This window comes from Bos mutus, chromosome 26, assembly GCF_027580195.1.
Source record: "Bos mutus isolate GX-2022 chromosome 26, NWIPB_WYAK_1.1, whole genome shotgun sequence".
NCBI classification, from domain to species: Eukaryota; Metazoa; Chordata; class Mammalia; order Artiodactyla; family Bovidae; genus Bos; species Bos mutus.
The window spans coordinates 32,986,841-33,008,896 of NC_091642.1; the positions used below are offsets into that span (position 1 = coordinate 32,986,841).

The window sequence follows — 22,056 nt, forward strand, 5'->3', positions numbered from 1 at the left end:
CCAAAGTAAATCAGAGATTCAACTTTTTGTTTCAGCTATTTAGAGGTGGTGTCTTCCATAGACACCCTCCACATCTAGTCTGGAACTGCTTGCCTCTCTGGGAGTAATTTTTCCTCCCTCTAGAGCTATTGCTAGTCTCTACAGTATCTTGGTTACTTAGAAAAAGACCAGTTCCAATGAGAGTGGGAGTTCAGATCCCTCCGGTGGGAAATTGGGCAGCCCACGGTCTACATAACTGCACATTGCAGTCTAGCTCATTCCTCATAACTGGTCAGTCAGTGAGTGCTACCCATTCCCCTCCTAAATACATTTTCCCATCTATCTTCTCCTTTTCGCTCCCACTGCCACAGCCTTGGTGTCAGACCATTGTTTCTTGCCTGTACTGGTGCGGCAGTCTTTAGCATCCTGCCTCTAGAGCAAACACGTTATGTTAGCTCTACCTCTGTGTCTTTGCAGCTGCTCTTCCCTAGGCCTGGCCACACCTCCACCTCTCCTTTCTGGTCAATTTCAATTCACCATGCAGCTCCAGTGTCGCTGCAATGGACCGAACGTTTATGTCCCCAAACGCATATGTTGAAATCTTAACCTTCAAAATGAAAAATACAAAAGAAATCATAACCAGATGAACCTAGAGCCTATTATACAGAGTGAAGTAAGTCAGAAAGAGAATAATAAATATCATCTATTAATGCACATTTATGGAATCTAGAAAGATGGTACTGATGAACGTATTTGCAGGGCAGCAATGGAGGCGCAGAGATAAAGAACAGACATCTGGGCACAGGTGGGTGGTGGGTGCACTACCATATGTAAAATAGATAGCCAGTGGGAATTTGCTGTATGGCTCAGGGAACTCAAACCAGGCTTCTGTAACAACCTAGAGGGGTGGGATGTGGGAGGTGAGAAGGAAGTTCAAGAGGGAGGGGACATATGTATACCTATGGCTGATTCATGTTGATGTATGACAGAAAGCAACACAATATTGTAAAGCAATTATCCCTCAATTAAAAATAAATAAATGTTTTTAAAATGCAAAAAAAAATCATAACCTTGACGTGATGGTATTAGGAGGTGCAGACTATAGGAGGTGCTTAGGCCATGAGGGCTCATGGGATTAGTATCTTATAAAAGAAAGCCCAAGGACTTCCCTGATGATCCAGTGGCTAAGACTCCATGCTTCCAATGCAGGTGGCTGGGGCTCAATTCCTGGTCGGGGAGCTGGATCACACATGCCACAATCAAAGATCCCGCATACTTCAACCAGGATCGAAGATACTGTGTGTCTAACTAAGACCAAGTGCAGCCAAACTGAAGAAAAAAGAAGAGAAATGAACACATTTATTTAAAAAAAGAGAGAGAGAGCTCACAGAGTTCTCTTGCCCTTTTTGCCATGTGGGGACGCAGCAAGTATACAGCAGTCTGTGGATCAGAAAGCATCCCTCACCTGACACTGAATCTGCCTCCTAGACCTGACCACACCCTGCCAAGCTCGAGGCTCTCTGACTCCTAGGCATACCTGGATGATGGCATGGATCATATCATCACCACCAGATTTCTTCGCCCCCACCCCAACCAGCCTGTGAGCACTGTACATGAGAACTAGGCCACTTTCATCTCTTTGTAATCAGCTGATCATAAGAAAAGGACTTGAGAGAAAAGTAAATTTAAAATGCCAACTCTATCATTTAATGCTGTTGGGAACTTAAGCAAGTACTCGACTTTCTCCAGCTTTGGTTTCTCCATGTGTATAATATGGATAATGATGTGAAAGGAAAATAAAAACTGGAGTCAATATTGCTAACAGAATGCTCTAAAATGAAGGTGGGAAAGATTTCCCTGGTGGTTCAGTGGCTGAAAACTCAGCAGTGGCCACAGGACTGGAAAAGGTCACTTTTCACTCCATCCCAAAGAAAGGCAATGCCAAAGAATGCTCAAACTACTGCACAATTGCACTCATATCACACGCTAGTAAAGTAATGCTCAAAATTCTCCAAGCCAGGCTTCACCAGTACGTGAACTTCCAGATGTTCAAGCTGGTTTTAGAAAAGGCAGAGGAACCAGAGGTCAAATCGCCAACATCTGCTGGATCATCAAAAAAGCAAGAGAGTTCCAGAAAAACATCTATTTCTGCTTTATTGACTATGCCAGAGCCTTTGACTGTGTGGGTCACAATAAACTGTGGAAAATTCTGAAAGAGATGGGAATACCAGACCACCTGACCTGCCTCTTGAGAAACCTGTATGCAGGTCAGGAAGCAACAATTAGAACTGGACATGGACCAACAGGCTGGTTCCAAATAGGAAAAGGAGTACATCAAGGCTGTATATTGTCACCCTGCTTATTTAACTTGTATGCAGAGTACATCATGAGAAACGCTGGGCTGGAAAAAGCACAAGCTGGAATCAAGATTGCTGGGATAAATATCAATAACCTCAGATATGCAGATGACACCACTCTTGTGGCAGAAAGTGAAGAGGAACTAAAAAGCCTGTTGATGAAAGCGAAAGAGGAGAGTGAAAAAGTTGGCTTAAAGCTCAACATTCAGAAAACGAAGATCATGGCATCTGGTCCCATCACTTCACGGGAAATAGATGAGGAAACAGTGGAAACAGTGTCAGACTTTATTTTTTTGGGCTCCAAAATCACTGCAGATGGTGACTGCAGCCATGAAATTAAAAGATGCAAAAAAAAATAAATAAAAGATGCTTACTCCTTGGCAGGAAAGTTATGACCAACCTAGATAGCATATTGAAAAGCAGAGACATTACTTTGCCAACAAAGGTCCATCTAGTCAAGGCTATGGTTTTTCCTGTGGTCATGTATGGATGTGAGAGTTGCACTGTGAAGAAGGCTGAGAGCCGAAGAATTGATTCTTTTGAACTGTGGTGGAGAAGACTCTTGAGCGCCCCTTGGACTGCAAGGAGATCCAACCAGTCCATCCTAAAGGGCATCAGTCCTGGGTGTTCTTTGGAAGGACTGATGCTGAAGCTGAAACTCCAATACTTTGGCCACCTCATGCGAAGAGTTGACTCATTGGAAAAGACCCTGATTTTGGGAGGGATTGGGGGCAGGAGGAGAAGGGGACGACATAGGATGAGATGGCTGGATGGCATCACCGACTCGATGGACATGAGTTTGAGTAAACTCTTGGAGTTGGTGATGGACAGGGTGATGGACAGGCCTGGCGTGCTGTGATTCATGGGGTCGCAAAGAGTTGGACACGACTGAGCAACTGAACTGAACTGAACTCAGTGGCTAAGACTCCATGCTCCCAGTGCAGGGAGCCCAGGTTCGATCCCTGGTCAAAAACTAGATCCCACCTGCTGCATCTAAGACCCAGGGCAGCCAAATAGATAAATAAAAATAAAAGTTTTAAAAATACAAATAAAAAATTAAATGGAGCTGGGAGGTCTTTAAGGAAGTGTAACTTATGTGGGTCTCCGCCTGGATGGAAATGTGACCTTTTGAGTACTTATTGCCTTAATGAAGGCATCCAGAGTATCTGCCCAGTCTTCCAGAAACTCAAGATATTTATCAGACTCTCACCCTAAAACACTTGTCACAGCCTGTCCCTTAAGGGCATAGATTTCCTTTCTCGCTCTAGAATGTATTCTGGTGGCTTTTGTCTTTATAACCCTCTGACTCTTCCCTGGAACACTCTTTAGTTTTCACCCAAATTTGTTTCTCCAGAATTACAATTCTTAAGAACAAAATAAACTCGTTTCTTATTTGCAGCCTTCTGTGTGTGTGAGTGCTTGTTGTTGTTTGGCTGATGATAATGACACCCACTGCACAGCACAGCTGTGAGGACTCAGTAGGAGCGTGAGTGCAATGTGCTTCCGAAAGTTCCTATTAGAATCCAGACCCCTTAGCCTGGCCCTCAAAGCCCATTAGAATATACTCCCAATCTACTTTGCCAGTTTCATTTTCAAAAAGCCACCTCGTGGAACTTCTTTGGCCATTCAGAGGTTAAGATACTGTGCTTCCACTGAAGGGGGCATGGGTTCGATCCTGGTCAGGGAGCTAAGATCTTGTATCCTTCATGGCAAAAAAAAAGGGGAGTGGGGTGGGTGGGGTGGGATTCAAAGTAGTAAGTGGCAAAGATTTCGTTTTGGAGTAAGACTGATTTGGGGGGAATCAGGATGCCAGATTATAGTGGCAATCACGCTCTCTCCTTACCCAGACTCCCTTCTGCTAGCCATGGACACCTACTGCCAGGTGGGAAGAAAGGGTGGACCCCACCTTGGAAGACAGTTCTCCTTTTGAGCAAGCTCACACCTGCCGTGCCCAGATACTGGTCCTCTCTGTCAGTTTTAGTACACCAGGCCATTCACTCAGCCCCCAGACTTACTCTAGGAAGTAAGCTCTTCTTCCTAAAAGCTCTTCTTTGCCAAATGAATGTCACAGCCCCAGAAGCCAGGTGCACCCAGCCTTCTGCAACAGTCGCGTGCCAGGTGCGGTGCTAAGCATTTGGCATGTGTTATCTCATTTCTGTCTCCAAAGAGCAGCTCCATTTTCAGATGATCAAACTGTGGCTTATAAAGTCCAGTCACCTGTCCCTGGTCATACCTAGGATGTGGCTCCAAATGCAAGCCTGCCTAAGCCCAAAGTCTGGTTGTTAACACAACTCCAGCAGCTAGGAAAACACTCTGGAGTTGCAACTCCACTGCTTGATCACAATGGGCTGCCCAGGGTGACAAAGCCCTTCTCCTACCCTCAGGGCTTGAGCCGCATTTCAAACATCCAAACCATCACTTCCTCTTTGTTTAGGGCAAGAGGCTAAACCTCAACTTCCCTTTCCTCCTGCTTAGCGTCATAAGAGATTACAACCCCACAAATCTAAAAACGGCTTTCCTGTGGCCCTGGGCTCAGTGCTTTGGATGCAGCAGCCCTGTTACTTCCACATAAGCCTTAAACAGAGTTTTAAGAGCAGTGACTACAGAGGGGGCTCCTCAGCTAAGAGTTGGATCTCCTGGCTTTTGCCCATTGACTGACTGTATGACCTTAGTGGTGTCACTCAACTCCTTGGAACCATATTTACCCGTCTGTGAAATGAGGACATGTGCTCTCTCTCTCCTCCTCACTTCGATAGTAGGTGAGAAGGTGCTTTGTAACTCAAGATTTTTTTTTTTTTGGATAATAGTAATGTTAAGTTGCTAAGTCATGGCCAGCTCTTTGTGACCCCATAGACTGCAGCATGCCAGGATTCTCTGTCCTTCACTATATACTGGAGTTAGTGATGGAGATAGCCATCAAAACTCGTATCCATGGAGTCAGGGATGCCATCCAACCATCTCACCTTCTGTCACCCCTTCTCCTGCCCTCAATTTTCCCCAGCATCAGGGTCTTTTCCAACGAATCAGCTCACAGTTGTTGCCTTCTCATTATCTGCCAGATAGTGTTAAGCACGTTTGTATGTGTTGTCTTATTTAGTTCTCAAAAATGCTATGGGTGGGCATTCTTATCTCCATTTTACAAATGAAGGAAAGAGGCTCAGAGAGTAAGGCGACTTGCTCAAGGTCAGACAGCAAGTGGTGGTACTTGAGTTCTAACCCTGAGGGTTCGACTAGAGAATCCATCCTACAAACGTGAGTGGTCCTTTGTTGCTGTTCAGTCACTCAGTCAGGTCCAAATCTTCACGACCCCATGGACTGCAGCACGCCAAGCTAACCTGTCCTTCGCTATCTCCTGGAGTTTGCTCAAACTCACATCCATTGAGTTGGTGATGCCATCCAACCATCTCATCCTCTGTCGCCCCTTTTTCTCCTGCCCTCAATCTTTCCTAGCATCAGGGTCTTTTCCAATGAGTCGGCTCATGCTGATGCTGAAGCTGAAGCTCCAGTACTTTGGCCACCTGATGTAAAGAGTCATCTTTATGAGCCATATATACGTGGCTAGTCTTGGAGACAGTTAATGCCTCTGGGTGGAAGGCGTTGGTGGAATTCAGGGTGGAGGAGGTTAGTCCTTGAGCAAAAAGGTGAGCCCTGGGGTGCAGGGTGGGGAAGAGTGTGCTAGAATGTGCTCAGGCCATCTGGATGTCTCTTTCCCCTCTCCTGGCACCACATGCCTTCCGGAGGAGACTCTGAGCAGATGCCTCAGGATGGAGGGCCAGCAGGGAGCCTGTGGCCCCTCCAATGCTTGCTCCAGACTGAGCATCCAGGGGCCGTATCCAGTCATGGTGCAGGCTCAGTTTGCCGGTCCACGGTGCCTGCTCTCTGGGAAAAGGATCTGAAGGCGGCCACTACCCTGGGCCTCTTCATCTCCCCATCTGATTTGCAAAACCCCAGGTGGCTTAGTCTTCGTTGCTGTCTCTGTAGGGCTTTGGCTTTAACAGTTTGTTTGCAGTGCTCCCTCTGGTGGCAAAAGGGCACCATAGCACCCTTCACATGGTACCACTAACAACACTTAAACCGTGTTGTAATCATTTTAACACAATCTTCAGAGTAGACCAGTGGGTTCAGTATTATTTTTACCACCTTATGAAATGCAGACTCAAAGAGGTTAAATTCTTGCTCTGTGTGATGCAGAAAGTAAGTCCAGACTTGAGCCCAACACTTTCTCTGTCTTTTCTCAAGTGACTGTCCCTACATCATGACTTCTGGTCATGAGCTGCTGCTGCTGCTAAGTTGCTTCAGTCTTGTCTGACTCTGTGCAACCCCATAGATGGCGGACCATCAGGCTCCCCCATCCCTGGGGTGCTCCAGGCAAGAACACTGGAATGGGTTGCCATTTCCTTCTCCAGTGCAAGAAAGTGAAAAGTGAAAGTGAAGTCGCTCAGTCGTGTCCGACTCTTCGCGACCCCCGGGACTGCAGCCTACCAGGCTCCTCCGTCCATGGGATTTTCCAGGCAAGAGAACTGGAGTGGGGTGCCATTTCCTTCTCCGCTGGTCATGAGCACTGGCTTGCTTATAGTAATTTCCAAGTTTGGTTCCCTTTTACTCCTCAGGCCACTAGTTCCTTTTTCTCAGACCTAAAACTCAGCCTCTGTGCCAGAAGTGGGCCTGACCAGAGGAGTTGGTGGTGATTCCTGCGGCTGGAGGCTCAGGGCCTGGAGTCAGCGCTCAGCTACCTTCACCGCCTTAACTGCAATGGTGCTTTGTCATGTCAACAGTCTTCATGCTCTCTCTGCCCTGTGTGCAAAGATGACTTCTGATTTTTAGTCAAACAATGAAGTGTAATATATACACAGAAAAGTGCACAAATTGTAAGTATATAGTTCAGTGAGTTAGCACACAGTGATAATATCCATGTAAACTCTTTACTCAGAAATAATTAGAATGTTACTATTCTCTTTGTGCCCACTCTCAGCTACTGCCACGGTGAACACTGCTATCCTGACTTCTAATACTGTAGATTAGTTACGTCTGGTTTAAACTTTGGAGGGTGGGGGAGGGGCAGTGTGGTTGGTGAGGGCCCTTCTCGCTTTGTGGAAACATGGTGGGAAAAGGTTGGGAAGCTCTGCCAGTTCCTTTCATGAGGGTCCATCCTTAGGAGTAAAACACCACCCAAAAGCCCCATCTCCTAATACCATGAGCTATGGGAATTAGGATTTTTAACATTTGAATGGGGGCAGAGGACACAGTTAGTTTGTAACACATGGCGGAAATTCACATTGTATCAAGTGAAGGAAGCAGGATGCAAAGTGGTTGTCAAGTTCTAGTACATTAAGATTGACTCATTGAAGGGTCTAACTTTAGTGGAAGCCAAAAAACAAAAGTTTAAAAAATGAATGTTTAAAGCCTAATCAGCCTAAAACCCTAGATCAAGCTTTAGTCTGACAAAATCAGATTTATTGATTTGAACTGAGGAAGGGAATTCTGGAGGAATCTTGGAATGCTGCTTTGCAAGAGAGGGGAGGGAAGCTCTTTTGCAAACTTTGGGTTCTGGCTAAAGGATTTTGGGGAGGGGCTCAGGGGAGTGGATTGCAATGGAATCCAATCAGTTCTGGATTGCAGGAGCTGGTGTAGTGGTATCACGCAAGATTCCCATTCTTGCGACCCGGGTTTTTTTCCCAGGCGGCGCATGCCATTTTGGGCTTCTCTGGTGGCTCAGAGGGTAAAGCATCTGCCTGCAATATGGGAGACCTGGGTTCAATTCCTGGGTTGGGAAGATCCCCTGGAGAAGGCAATGGTAACCCACTCCAGTACCCTGCTGGTAAAATCCCATGGACGGAGAAGCCTGGTAGGCTGCAATCCATGGGGTCACAAAGAGTCGGACATGACTGAGCAACTTCACTTTCATTTTCTGAAATGAAATTAGGAGAAGACGAGATTAAGTAAGTTGGAATTGAGTGCTATGATGAGATAAGAGGATGAGATGGTTGGATGGCATCACTGATTCAATGGCCATGAGTCTGAGCAAACTCCGAAAGATAGTGAAGGACAGGGAAGCCTGGGGTGTTGCAGTTCACGGGGTCAAAAAGAGTCAGACAAGACTTAGCAACTGAATAGTAACAATAACAATGAGGCAAGAGTGGTTTAGCAAGTGCATATCCCCAGTAATAAATGAAAATAGCTGAGCGGTTTGGAGCATCACTGGCTGCTTTTCTCTTTTTCCAGCTTGAACTGGTTTTCATTCAGGTCTGGCCAGGTTTTAACTCTTTCTTTTTTTCCCTCAATCGAAGTACAGTTGATTTACAATGCTGTGCAAATCTCCGCTGCACAGCAGTGACTCAGTTATACACACATATGCATTCTGTTTTATATATATATATTCTTTTCCATGTTTCTACTGTGGCTTATCTCAGGAGATGGATATAGTTCCTTGTGCTATATAGGACCCTGTGTGTGTGTGTGTGTGTGTGTGTGTGTGTGCGCGCTCAGTCGTGACAGACTCTTTGCATGCAACCCCCTGGACTGCAGTCCGCCAGGCTCCTCTGTCCATTGGATTCCCCGAGGAAGAATGCTGGAGTGGGTTGCCATTTCCTTCTCCAGGGGATTTTCCTAACCCAGGGATTGAACCCTTGTCTGCTGTGTCTTCTGCATTGGCAGGCAGATTCTTTACCACTGGCGCCACCTGGTTTCTATGCTTACCTTTTGAAATTAGATTTTTTTAAAAAATTATTTTTACTTATTTGGCTGCATAGGGTCTTAGTTGCGGCACGTGGGATCTAGTTCCCTGACCAGGGATCGAACTCAGGCCCCCTGTATAGGGAGTGCAGTCTTAGTCACTGGACCACCAGGGAATTCCCTGAAATTAGATTTTAAAAAATAATATAAATGTACGTTTGTGTTTTAACCTGTAAAGGAATTCCAGTCTAATAAGGTTCACTCTTGTGGCCAAGAAGCAGTAGCCGTGGGGTAACATCCCTAGCCAGAGCTTCCTTCCTAGGAATGGGGTCTCCCTCCAGCCTCTCCTTCAACCGAGTGTGGAGCCTGGAGACTACGTGAAACCGGATGTTGATTCTTTTGCCATGGAAACGGACGCGAATAAGGAAGTTACGTCAGAGGAAGAGGAAGTGGAGCGGCTGCGAACCCACGTGGGTCCTGCGTGTATTTTAGTTCCCCGAACCCAATCCTTTAACCTCTCTCCCTGCTTACTAGGCATGGGTCGCTCGGGGAAGTTGCCCTCCGGGGTCTCGGCCAAGTTGAAACGCTGGAAGAAAGGCCACAGCAGCGACAGCAACCCGGTCATCTGCCGCCACCGCCAGGCCGCCCGCAGCCGCTTCTTCAGCCGGCCTTCAGGTAGCTGGGTCGCGATCACGGCACAGCCGGGCGGCGGGGTTCTGGGTCGGCCTGAGTCTCGATGGATCTAAGCCGCTCTGGGGCCCAGCCACCAGACGCTTCATCTGTTAAAATGTCCAATCTCGAACCTGCTGTAAGGGCCCACCCTCCCCATTTAACAGATACGGAAATTGAGTTCACAGGAGGGAGATAACTTGGCTCGGGTACCACGAGTGTCTGCGTCTGTAATCTTGGCTCTTCACAGAGCGCTGTCGCCCTCTTCTCTTTCCCAGGCCCCTCACTGCAGCCCCCAGCCGACTCACACAAGCGAAACCATTAGCTGGAGGGTTCCCTTTCTGGGTCTGATAAGTACCGTGGGCTGCTGAGGCGGACTGCGTTCAGAATTTAGCTTCTCAGATTAGGAGCCCAGACTCTGTCGGTTTTGTTTCCTAGGGGTGATTCTTGTTTTCTTGGCCAAGGAGTTTCGAGTAGAAGTGGGGGCCTTACTGTTTATCGCTGGTTCTCAGGAAAGAGCGACTTGACAGTTGATGCGGTGAAGTTGCATAATGAGCTGCAGTCAGGGTCCCTGCGCCTGGGCAAAAGCGAAGCCCCTGAGACGGCCATGGAAGAAGAAGAAGAGGTGACGCCGGCTTTCACCGAGAAGTCTTCTGGCACCTTCCTGAGCGGCCTGTCTGACTGCACAAACGTCACCTTCAGCAAAGTGCAGCGCTTCTGGGAGTCCAACTCGGCTGCCCACAAGGAGGTAGGGGGGAGCTCAGGACAGCCTGAGGCTAGCTGGGGAGGGGGACACAACTGACTGCTATCTGCTGACAACAGGTGGAATCTCTGGGTGATGTGTCACCCTTCCTACTCTCTGTGTCCCTGACCTATTGAATCTCCTAGGGCAGGTTCCACTCTGCTTTTTCTAAGAGTATCTTCTCATCTTAAGTGTAAAGTCCCTCAGTGTATTTTCCAGACAATTTCCAAATGTCCAAAAAATATTTTGCAAACGGTTTTTCTCTTCAACTATACCTAACACAGGCCTTTTTATATAGAATGTTTTCAGAAAACATTTGTTAAATAAATTAACGCTGAATAACAGTGGTTAGAAAATGTTTTATCTAATAGGACCTAAATGTTACCTTTTTTGTTTATAATTTTAAATTATATATATTTATATTTTTCATTGTTTAAATGAGAAGTGTCAAAACTATAAATGATAACAAAGTGAGATGAGTAGAATAAAATATGGAAGTTGGCCTCCCAGCTTGCCTTCTTTATGGTGGTTACTGTTGACAAGTCACTGTACTTTTCTAGAACAGTGCTGTCCAACAGAAATGTAATGTGAGCCACACACAGGATTTTAAGTTTTCTAGCAGCTGTGTTAAATAAAAGTAAAAAAAAAAAGATGCAGGTGAAAGTAACCTTAATTATGTATCTCTCATGTAACCTGGTATACTTCAAATATTGTCATTTCAACTTATAATCAATATTTTTAAAAGTGCTGTATTTTTACATTATACTTACTGTACTGAGTTTTCAGAATCTAGTCTGACATCTCCATTTGGATGCTAACTTTTCATTGGCAGTACTTGATTAGTATTTAAAGTTCATGAAACTTACAATTGCAAAAGTAGATTCTTATACCCAAGTAGTTCTAAATCTGTTTCCCCATAAGTATTTGCTAAAGTATTTGTTTTTAAATATAAATAATTAAGATGTTTAAAGATGCAGTTTCTCAGTCATACTAGCCAGATCTCAAGTTCTCAACAGCCTCTTATCAAATTATTAATACTATTCTAGACTTTTTTACCCAGACTTTGTCTAGGTTACTGAAAGCACCATTATATTGTATATACACTATTTTGCAACTTTTCCCCCACTGATCAGCATTTCTAAATTCATCTGTATAATTGGTCATCATTCTTTTCAGTAGTTACATAGTATTCGAATCTGCCATTATTATATGATACTACATTATTAATCCCCTGTTGATGGCTGCTTTATTGTTCCAGTTGGTTGCTGCAGTGAACACACTTGTGCACAAATGTTTGCACATTTGTGCAGGTATTTCTGTAATGGGTAGAGCACTAGAGGTGGGTTTTGGGGCAAATGTCTTCCAGTTTGCTGGGCCCTGTGATGTGTTCCCCTGGCTCAGTGCGAGGGGAACTTGTCTGCTCTGGGCTTTGTCAGGAGATTAATTCGTGATGGAGGAAGAAGAAAAGGCTACCCTGGGGTGGGATTTGATTGGAAATAGATGTCACAGATGGCTTCTCCCTTATGTGCAGATCTGTGCTGTCTTGGCTGCTGTCACAGAGGTGATTCGCTCCCAGGGTGGGAAGGAGACTGAGACGGAGTATTTTGCTGCGCTGGTGAGTGAGTGCAACTTGCTGGTGGGCACTTGGGGGAGCAGGTTCTTGAGGCTGTAGAGAGAAGACAGGGACCCCTGCATGCAGGGATAGAGAAAGACAACCTGGAACAGGTGAAAGGGCTTCAGTTACTCTCAAATGGCTTGGTAAGGCTGGTGGGATTTCCTATATGATTCTCATAAAACAAAATCCAGTCGTCTCTTTTATTTCTTTCCTAGTTGATAAAACTGGGTTACACCCGGGGGATTCTCTAATAAAATTGTTTTTAGAGTGTAGTCTGGGGGTTACCAACACCCTTTCAGGGGATTTGCTGTCGTTTAGTCTCTAGTCATGTCCGATTCTTTTGCGACCCCATGGACTGTAGCCCGCCAGGCTCCTCTGTCCATGGGATTCTCCAGGCAAGAACACTGGAGTGGGTTGCCATTTCCTTCTCCAGGGCATCTTCCCAACCCAGGGATTGAACCCACATCTCCTGCATTGCAGGCAGATTCTTTACCTCAGAGCCACTGGGGACGCCCTTTGGGGGCTTGGCTAGGTCAAAATTATTCCATAGTACTACTAGACCATCATTTACCTTTTTCTGTGTCGTGATTGTACTTGAGAGTTTTCCAGAAGTTATGTAACGTCTGAAGACATTTTAACAGCTCATGGAATTGTGCTTGCATATTCTTATGTTTAAAAAAAAATTCTCCATTTTAATTTTTCATATGATAAATATCAATAGATATAATTTTCATAAACAGAATCTCTTTGGGGAAATCCTCAATAATTTTTAAGGGTTTAAAAGTCTGAAAACCACCACTGTGGAGAAGGGGCAAACTATAGCCCATGGGCATCATCTGACCCATGGCTTGTTTTTGTATAGCCTGAGGGCTAAGGATGGATTTTACATTTTTATAAGATAGTTAAAACACACAAAGAATATGCAGCAGAGATGACATGTGGCCTGCAAAGCCTGAAATATTTATTATCTGGCTGCTCTTTGCAGAAAATGCTTTTTAACCTCTGCTCTAGAATAATGAAGTAAATTAAATAGCGATATAATGGTTTTCATCACACATCAGGCAGTGTTCTAAGTGTGATGTGTATTAATTCAGTTAAACCTCACGACAACTTAATTATCCCTGTTTTCCAAATGAGGAAACCTGAGTCACAGAAAAGTTAAGTTGCTAGTCCAGAGTCACAGTGACAGAGCTGGGATTTCAGCTTCTGACACCAGGGTTCTTAGTCCTAACCATCCCCATGGGTGCACGGGGCCCCAGTACCCCATTTGCCCAGCATGACATGCTTCCCACATTCCCACCCCGTGGCCTGGTCAGATGACAACCATGGAAGCGGTGGAGTCCACGGAGTCTCTGGCTGCTGTTGCTTACCTGCTGAACCTTGTCCTCAAGCGGTGAGTCCTGGCTCCTTGTGAGGGAAGAAGGGAGAGGGGCTGGAGGGGACGGAGTAACACAGGAATTATTAAAAAGAACAAAAAAATGCTAAGTATCCAGTGGCAGTCTCCCGGCTCAGGCTCCGGGTAGCCTGGGATGGTAACAGGACAAGAGTGTGACTGGGGTGGCTGGGCGGGGACAGCCATGACGGCCAGCGGGGCAGGAGGGATGAGGTGGAATGTTGGGCCTGCTTGTCTGGGGACCTGCAACCAGGGGACACATTGGGAAAGGACTGAGGGGAGCTTATAAGGTCCCATTGGGTCGGTAGTGGTGGAGAATATGAGGGAGGCGGGGAGCTCAGGGGCCATTGAAACGCACTGAACTGGGTGTCACGACAGGGGAGCCAGCTGAGTGACGGAGCCCGCGCTGCCCCACTCTGTCCAGCTTCTCCTCCAGACCAGCAGCCCTCGGAGACCCCTCTGGGCTTCTCACTGTCTCTGTTCTCTCCCCCACAGCGTGCCCAGCCCTGTGCTCATTAAGAAGTTCTCCGATACCTCCAAGGCCTTCGTGGATATCATGTCAGTCCAGGCCATCAGTGGCTCCACCTCTGCCCTCCGATGGGTCAGTGTCTGGGTCTGGGTGTCCCTCTGCTATCTTCCAGAGCCCACCTGATTTGGCTAAAGCTTTCACGCTTCCTGGGAGGGGTGTAGGCACTCTGTGGACCCTCAGAAAGCCCTTTGGCATTTTCCGGAGTCCCGGAGAACCCGGGCTGTCTCCCACGTGGCTGAAGCGGGTGGAGCTGAGGGTCTCTGCCTCTCCTCTCAGGTCCTCTCCTGTCTGGCCACCCTTCTGCGGAAGCAGGACCTGGAGGCCTGGAGCTTCCCTGTGACCCTGCAGGTGTACCACGGGCTGCTGAGCTTCACCGTGCACACCAAGCCCAAGGTGAGCCTGTGGGACCCCGGGCGTGGGGGGGGCGGCCACTCCCATTCCAGGAAGCCCGCTGGTGCTGGGCTGCTGAGTTGGCCCAGGGAGGTCACCTGAGTGCTGGACTCCTATCCGGAGTTTCTGCTCCTGCCTGAAGCCCTGTCTGCTCACTCCTGCAGGAGGGATGGTCACAGTCAGGCCTGTTTGAGTTTCTGCTGCCTTACTGGTCAGTGATGTATTTAGTTACAGTGGAAGGAGAGGGGGCTGGAGGGGGCTTTGGAGTCACACAGAACTGAATTGAATACTTGACTCACTGTGCTGGGACTGTGGACAAGTTACCTAATCTCTCTGAGTCTTGGTTTTTTAAGCTGTAAATAGGGATAATAAAATCAACTTTGCTGCAAGGTCATGGCGACACTCGGGAGTTTTCCTCAGACCTGGTCCAGGTCCTGGCTTGTAGCCAGTGCCCAGTAAGTGGTGCTCGGTCACGTTGCTTCCTCCTGAAATTTATAATTGGGGGGAATGTATCAGTCATAACAGTCCTGAGTCACTCCTGATGCTGAGCACTCTGCTCCCAGGCAGGCCTGTGCCTCCTTCCCTGCGAATCCCTATGGCGGTTCTCTCACTTGCTTTAGGTCTTTGCTGGAACGTCACATCACTGGAGTGACACTTACCTGATCATTGCATAAAAAAGTAACAGCCCCTGTATTATTGTCTGCAAAGTACTTTTATCTTCCAGCATACATTTCTTTACTTCCTATCTCCTGATGAGTTGCTGGTTCACTGCTGAACTGGTGACCACTCTGTATTGTTGGATGATGGCATAAACAGAGAAATCTGTGTTGTAAAGATGAGACACTGAAGCTCAAAGACTAAGTAGTTTGGTTCGCTCAAGGTTGGTTGGTGAGTTAGTAGAAGAGCAGAACCTGAAACCCAGGTTTGTCTTACTTATCAGCCCGGGAGTCCATGCAAAGGATGCCCCCAGCATGGGTATGTGATCATTGCTCATTGCTGGTGGTCGTGACAACCACCCACATTGCTGGTTGAGTGCTGACCCGGCCCTGTCCCCTTTTCTTGCCCCTCAGATCCGGAAGGCTGCCCAACATGGGGTGTGCTCCATCCTCAAGGGCAGTGAGTTCATGTTTGGTGAAAAGGCCCCTGCCCATCACCCTGCTGCCATTTCTACTGCCAAATTCTGCATCCAGGAGATCGAGAAGTCCGGAGGTGGGGCAGCGCGGTGGAGTGGGTGGGGCAGGGCCGGGGGTAGCTGCAGAGAGTGGGCTGGAGTCTCAGCTGCCCCTCTGTCTGCCAGGCTCCAAGGAGGCCACCACCATGCTGCACATGCTGACCCTGCTGAAGGACCTACTGCCCTGCTTCCCAGAAGGCCTGGTGAAGAGCTGCAGCGAGACTCTCCTGCGGGTCATGACCTTGAACCATGTGGTGAGCTCATGTCCCAGTGCATGGGGGTGCACTGAGGAGGAGGGGGGCAGAGCTTCAGACCCCAGGCCTGTGTGCTGGCACTCGGGAAGCTCACTGTTCAGGCCAAAAGCGGGAGTTGGGGTCTCCTGGCCCCGACCCTGCTCTTGGCTACACCTGAGGACGCATCTCATCCCTGGAGTGGGGCAGACAGCGCCCCCAGAGCTGGGAGATGAGCTCAGGGAGGAGGTGGGATCGGGTGGGACTGGTGAGGTAGCACTTCTCCCCTGCTTGAGCTCCGCCCCACCCATGCGTATGGTTATATTTTTCTCTCTCACCTTCTTTTTTTGCTCACTTAGTAATTTAGTAAGATCAGTATGACACTCTAAAGACACATAAAAGCGATGCCATGCATTTCTGCTATCCTAGCACAATTCTGTTAATCTTTATATGTTCTCATACAGTGTTTGTTCACAAACGTATTTTAAAATATTTAATATATGAATAACTTGATCGTTGCTTAGAAAGAAAAAAAAACTCTGAAGTGTATAAAGTAAAAAATAGAGGTCTCTTTCCCGCCAAGTCTCATTTTCTAAGATAAATAGTACAGGCAGCTTGCTGTGTATCCTTTTAGACATTTTCTTTTTAGATAAGAAAACACATAAAGATACAGTTTTAATTATAGTACGCCAACCATTTGTAGCCTGTTTTTTTAGTCCATAATTTTAAAAACATGTTGTTCACATTTCTCTGATGTCGTTTAAATCATTAAAAAATTTCCCAGTGGCTGCCAAGACTTCCTAAAGCAACAGTTGTGTCTGAGTATCTAGGCGTCGGGTGCATGTTTGAGATTCAGGGGGCCCAGGTCTCCCCCCGCAACCCACCAGCTGGAGTGGGATGTGGAGGAGCCCAGGGCTGCCTTGGCCTCCGAAGTGAGTTTCCCACTAACCTCCACGTCCTTTGTAGCTGGTGACAGCCTGTGCCATGCAGGCCTTTCACAGCCTCTTCCATGCCAAGCCCCGTGCAAGTACCCTGCCGGCAGAGCTCAACGCCCAGATCATCACAGTGAGACCTAACAGAGGGATGGGGAAATGGGGGACATGGCTGTGCTGGGGGGAGCCCTGTTACTTGTCTGCAGAGCGAGGTTGAATAGGCCAGACTGGACTGTCCCAGCATAGGAGGCGGGTAGACAGCCAGGAGACCATCCACCAAAGCCACATTAGTGTCCACAGGTGGGGCCCTGACCCTTGACTTTGTGGTAGTTATAACATAGTAAACCATTCAGCATGGTCTCATGGTAGCAGGTACCTCAAACAGGGATCTCTAGGTGGATTTGGGGAAGGGAGCACAACCCTCCCCCCGGCCCCCCAGAAAAATTGTTTGTAAAAATGTGTGTGTGTGTGTATGTTCACATGCATTTTTCCAGAGAAGTGTTCTGGTCTTTGTCAGGTTCACAAAGGGTTGTGTTAACCAAGTTATTCTCGACTGCTCCTAAAGACTTTTCTCCCCTAGAAGCGGAAGCAGAAGGGCTTCATGGATCAGGGAAAGGAAAGCCAAGGGGGCTGTGAGTTCTAGGGCCCCGTGTGCAGGCTGTCGTGTAGTGATAGGAAGGGGTGTTGTCACTGGACTGCTGCTGAAACACTTTGCTGTCACCTGCTTGTTCCTGGTCCCTCTCCTAGGCCTTGTACGACTACGTTCCCAGCGAGAATGATTTACAGCCCCTGCTGGCCTGGCTGAAGGTCATGGAGAAAGCCCATATCAACCTGGTCAGGTAAGGTCACGGTAGAGGGCGGTCCTGGCTCCCCACCGTGCATTGCAGACAGGAGGGCCATGAGCTAGAAGTTGGAGGGGGTTCAGCTTTTTCTGGGGGTGGCGGTGGTTCTATGTTGAGTGTGTGCAGACCAGCTCTTGAGTTCATGAAGGCAGGGCTGGGGAGCACAGCCTGGGTTAGCCAGGGCTGCTGCCTCTCCTGCCAGAGCGATTACCAATCAGCTGTGAGGAGCAACAAGGCCTTCTGAGAGCATCTTCCCCACTGAAGGGTGGAGGCCAAGGGCCGTTCTTGTCACCCCCGGCTGTCGCCCTGTGCAGTCGTTTACTTCTCAGAGGGTATCATCTGCTTTCTGCAGCTCCACCCTACGTCCTACCTGGGTTAATGGTCTGCTTCTCTGGGATTCTCAGTCCTTCGAACCCAGTTTCTGTTTTGTGTCTCTGTCATAACACTTATGGGGCTTCCCAGGTGGTGCTAGTGGTAAAGAACTGGCCTGCCAATGCAGGAGACGTGAGTTTGATCCCTGGATTGGAAAGATCCCCTGGAGGACGGCATGGCAGCCCACTCCCGTATTCTTGCCTTGAGAATTCCATGAACCTGGCCCATAAGTTTGCAAAGAGTTGAACATGACTAAAGCGACTTAGCATGCACGCAAAACACTCACTCTTATAGTAGCCACTGGATAGCTTCACTTATCCCAAATAAGATTGAGAATAAAACAGAGTGTCAGTTGGTGATTGCATTTTGCCTGGAGCCAGGGTCGAGTCCCTGACAGCTCGACCCCTATGTCATCCTCTGTCCTCTGAAGGCTTCTGGTTGGCCCTCAGAAGACTGTTCTGGGTACTCTGCATCCGTGTTTCATTTCGCTGATCTTGCCACCCCACGAGGAAGGTCTCAGCCCATTTCATGAACCAGAAACTGAAGCGCTGTGTGTGAGCGTGTCACGCAGCTGTGGGGAAGCGGTGCCGCGTCTGCCAGGCTCATGTTCTTTTCCTGCACCAAACTGCTTTTTACCTGGAGGTGCCAGAAAGTGGCCGGATCATTTTGTTCTCCACTTTTCAGGGTTTATCCTACAGGAGGATTCCCCTAATTGTAGGATGTGCTAAGTCGCTTCAGTCATGTCCAACTCTTTGTGACCCTATGGCAGAAACACCTAGGAGCAACCTGGATGTGTCCCAGGGTGGGTACTGGTTAGGTGTGAACAGTGGAATACTACCCAGCTGTTGGAAATAACTGAGGTAGATGGGTGCATGCTGATATGGGGAGATCTCCAAGATACATTGAGAAAAAGCAAGGTGTGTCATGGTTTGCATTCTTGAGCCAAACTACCAGGGTGTGAATCTAGACCACCCCCACCCCCACCCCACTAGCTGGGTGGCCTCGGACAAGTTATTTGACTTCTCTGTGCCTCAGTTTCCTCATCTCTGAAATGGGAATTGTGATAGGGTTTAATCTCAGTTGTTGTTTTTATTTTTACGAAGTTTAAGTGAATTAATGTTTGTTGTTACACCAGAACTTGGCATGTGATAATTGTTCCATAAGCGTTGGCAGTTATTATTTTGTGTGTTTGTATATGTGTAAAATCTTCTGAAAGAGTATTGAGAAACTTAGCCTTGATTTTCCCCAGGGAAGTGCATCTGAGTCAGTCTGGGAGACGGTGTGGGGAGGTAGGCATGCTCTTGGTTTTGCACCCTGGAGACCTGTTTGAACCTTGTACCACGGGTAGCTGTTACCTGCCTGACAGCACTCTGTACAGTTGCCCACCGGAAGGGCCTTTTGGTGCCCCTTGGATCTGTGGCTGCTGTCAGACCTGGGCCATCTGAGTCCCCTAGGCCTCGGGCCGGGCACCACAGAAGCCTTTTGTCTTGACAGGCTGCATCGGGATCTGGGGCTGGGCCACCTCCCTCGGTTTTTTGGAACTGCCACGACCTGCCTCCTCTCCCCCCACTTGCCAGTGGTAACAGCTGCCACCCAGTGCCTCCAGGTACCGCTACCCCCAGCCCCAGCTTTAGTGAGCGGAACAGAGTCTGAGGGGGTCTCCTGCTGCCCTGTCTCCCCTAGAGCTCGCCCACGGTCTCTGGCTACATCCTGGGGAAGAGGTTCTCGGAGTGGAGGCAGACTTCCTGGAAGCTTCAGGGAGCAGTCACCTGGGAAGGCAGAGTGGCACTGGGGGGCTAGCTTAGGCCCAAATGGCTGTGGCCTCTTTTTTGCAGGAGATCCTGAAAGAATGTGTCGCTCCCCACATGGCCGACATTGGCTCTGTGACCTCCTCAGCCTCAGGCCCTTCCCAGTGCATTGCCAAGATGTTCAGGTGAGAAGGCAGCCTCTGCGTTAGGAGGGAGTAAGGTGTGCCTGTCGAAAGCTCCTCCTGATGACAAGCGTTCCTCTCGTCAGCGTGGCGGGCCTTGCGCACACGGCCAGAGCAGTGGCTGTCGTGTGCATGCTGGTCACAGCCCAGGTGCTGTAGTGTCACTGTGCTTGTGAGTGTGGGCTTGGGGGCCCGTCCTCCACCTCAGGGTCCTCATCAGGCTAACGGAGGTGAGCATAGATGAGGTTTTAAATGTAAAGTCCGCAGGATAGTGCCTGCTGTGTAGTTGAGCACCAATAAATAGAAACTAGTGGTAGTTCTGTGGTTCTAGGAGATAGGTGCTGACCCCGCTGACAGTTTGGGGAGGCTGAGCTGCTAAGTGGCAGCCTGACTGCAGAGTCCACTCTTACGTGCTGGGCTGCCCTCTACACCACTGTGAGAGGGGCTGTTCACAGATGGGGCCACCTCGCCCTCCCTGCCACCAGCGAGGAGCCTCGGAGCACCAAGGGGCCTGGATGCTTGGTGTCGCCTCTGGGTCTGTCTGCTCAGCTCTGGGGTGTGCTTTGGGCTCCGTTCCTTACGAAGACCTGGAATGAAGTTTCTGGAAGACTGAGTAGAGCTGTTATGCACTGCCACCTCACCCCCCAACTCACCTCTTTCCCCACACTGATCCCTGTTAGCCATTCTTGCCTAAAGCCTCTGAAGCTCAGCCTTGAGAGATGAACTGACCGCAGTGCGCACAGGCCAGAAAGGGCTAGCGCCCTGCCCACCCCCCACTGCTGTGGCTTTCCTCCCTCTTGTCCAGACCACCTGTTCCTACCCCAGCTTCCTACCTCTGGTCAGACCGAGAAAGCATGGGACAGTGACAGCATGCGCTTTGGAGGCTCAATGAAGGGTATTTAGTCTCTCTGAGCCTCAGTTTCCCCATCTGTTGTTGTTGTTCATTCGCTAAGTTGTGTCTGACTCTTTGTGACCCCATGGACTGCAGCATGCCAGGCTTCCCTGTCCTTCACTATCTCCCGGAGTTTGCTCAAAGTCAGGTCAATGAGGCCATCCAACCATCTCATCCTCTGTCAACCCCTTCCCCTGCCCTCAATCTTTCCCAGCATCTGAGGATGGAACAAATAACCTCACAGCCTTTTCTGGAAGTGTGAAGATTATATAAATGAGATTCTTAGCCCAGAGGGCACTTGATAAATACTGGTTCCCCTCCTTGGCCTTCCCTGGAGCCCTGCCCTGCTGTGGTCAGTAGTTCCTGGTGCCAGCCATGGACTTTCGTGACCCTGACTGCCCACTCCCTTGGCAGGGCGGTGGAGGAGGGCCTGACGTACAGATTCCACGCAGCATGGAGCTCTGTGCTGCAGCTGCTGTGTGTCTTCTTCGAAGCCTGTGGGAGGCAGGCCCATCCTGTGATGAAGAAGGTGAGTGGGCCAGGGCAGGAGGTGGCGCTGGGCTGTTAGACCTTGGCCTCTTGGAGGGGCATGTGTCTCTCTTACGTCTGCACTTCATCCACACTCCCACCCCGCCTTCACCCACGCCAAGGGCCCGCAGCAGGTGCTCAGTACTGTGTCCCCAGGAAGGTGACTGACTGGGCCAACATGGAAGGAATGAGAAGAGGGTCAGAACCACCCCCACCCGCACCCCCTAATGCCTGCTTGCTAGTCTTGGCTGGAGGTGATGGTTTTAAAACTCACAGGGAACTAGTGTGATTCTTCCTCACCTCTATCTGTTATGTTTTAATTCTTCAAATTTCCTAAAACAAGTGAGCATAGCATTTTAAGCAGCCCTAAGTCCCAGGGAGGTTACTAGGGCCCAGAGGAAACCATGTAAGGCTCAGGGATCACCCAGAGGTCCTCCTCAGCTCCAGGAGCAGGTAGGGGCCCGAGGACAGGCTGCAGACCCCTCTCCAGCAGTGGAGGCTCCAGGCCTCGTGGGGCCCTCACTGTCTCCCCCTGATGCTGGTGGGACAAAAGGAGCTACCTTGGGAGGGCGGGGGCTGCCTTGAGAGGCCTGGTCTGGGCGCTGCTAGGTTGGCAAATCAGACCCCTAGGAGAGGTCGCCAAGGAATGAGGCTCGCAGCGGGGCTCTGGGGGGCTATGGAGAGCCAGAGGGCGCAGCTCAGGGGCAGCCACTCCACAGCACCTATTAATTTACTAATAGTCCGTGTGGGTCTGCGCTTCCCAGATGTTCCCATTTTTCTAGATAAACTGGAACTCTACATTTGTATGTAAAA

General features: G+C 48.8%; 1 protein-coding gene across 1 annotated transcript in view; it reads left to right on the top strand.

The window, feature by feature from the left end:
* The first annotated feature begins 9,453 nt into the window (after positions 1-9,453).
* RRP12 (ribosomal RNA processing 12 homolog) overlaps positions 9,454-22,056 on the top strand; it is a 28,821-nt gene continuing 16,218 nt past the window's right edge. Inside the window, exons 1-13 of the mRNA XM_070363312.1 lie at positions 9,454-9,683; positions 10,190-10,425; positions 11,951-12,034; positions 13,351-13,427; positions 13,923-14,028; positions 14,233-14,349; positions 15,417-15,555; positions 15,644-15,771; positions 16,714-16,812; positions 17,427-17,518; positions 19,388-19,499; positions 19,729-19,826; positions 21,130-21,244. Coding sequence (XP_070219413.1) covers positions 9,545-9,683; positions 10,190-10,425; positions 11,951-12,034; positions 13,351-13,427; positions 13,923-14,028; positions 14,233-14,349; positions 15,417-15,555; positions 15,644-15,771; positions 16,714-16,812; positions 17,427-17,518; positions 19,388-19,499; positions 19,729-19,826; positions 21,130-21,244 — 1,542 coding nt within the window. The 5' untranslated portion in view covers positions 9,454-9,544. The remainder of the gene's footprint in view (positions 9,684-10,189; positions 10,426-11,950; positions 12,035-13,350; positions 13,428-13,922; positions 14,029-14,232; positions 14,350-15,416; positions 15,556-15,643; positions 15,772-16,713; positions 16,813-17,426; positions 17,519-19,387; positions 19,500-19,728; positions 19,827-21,129; positions 21,245-22,056) is intronic.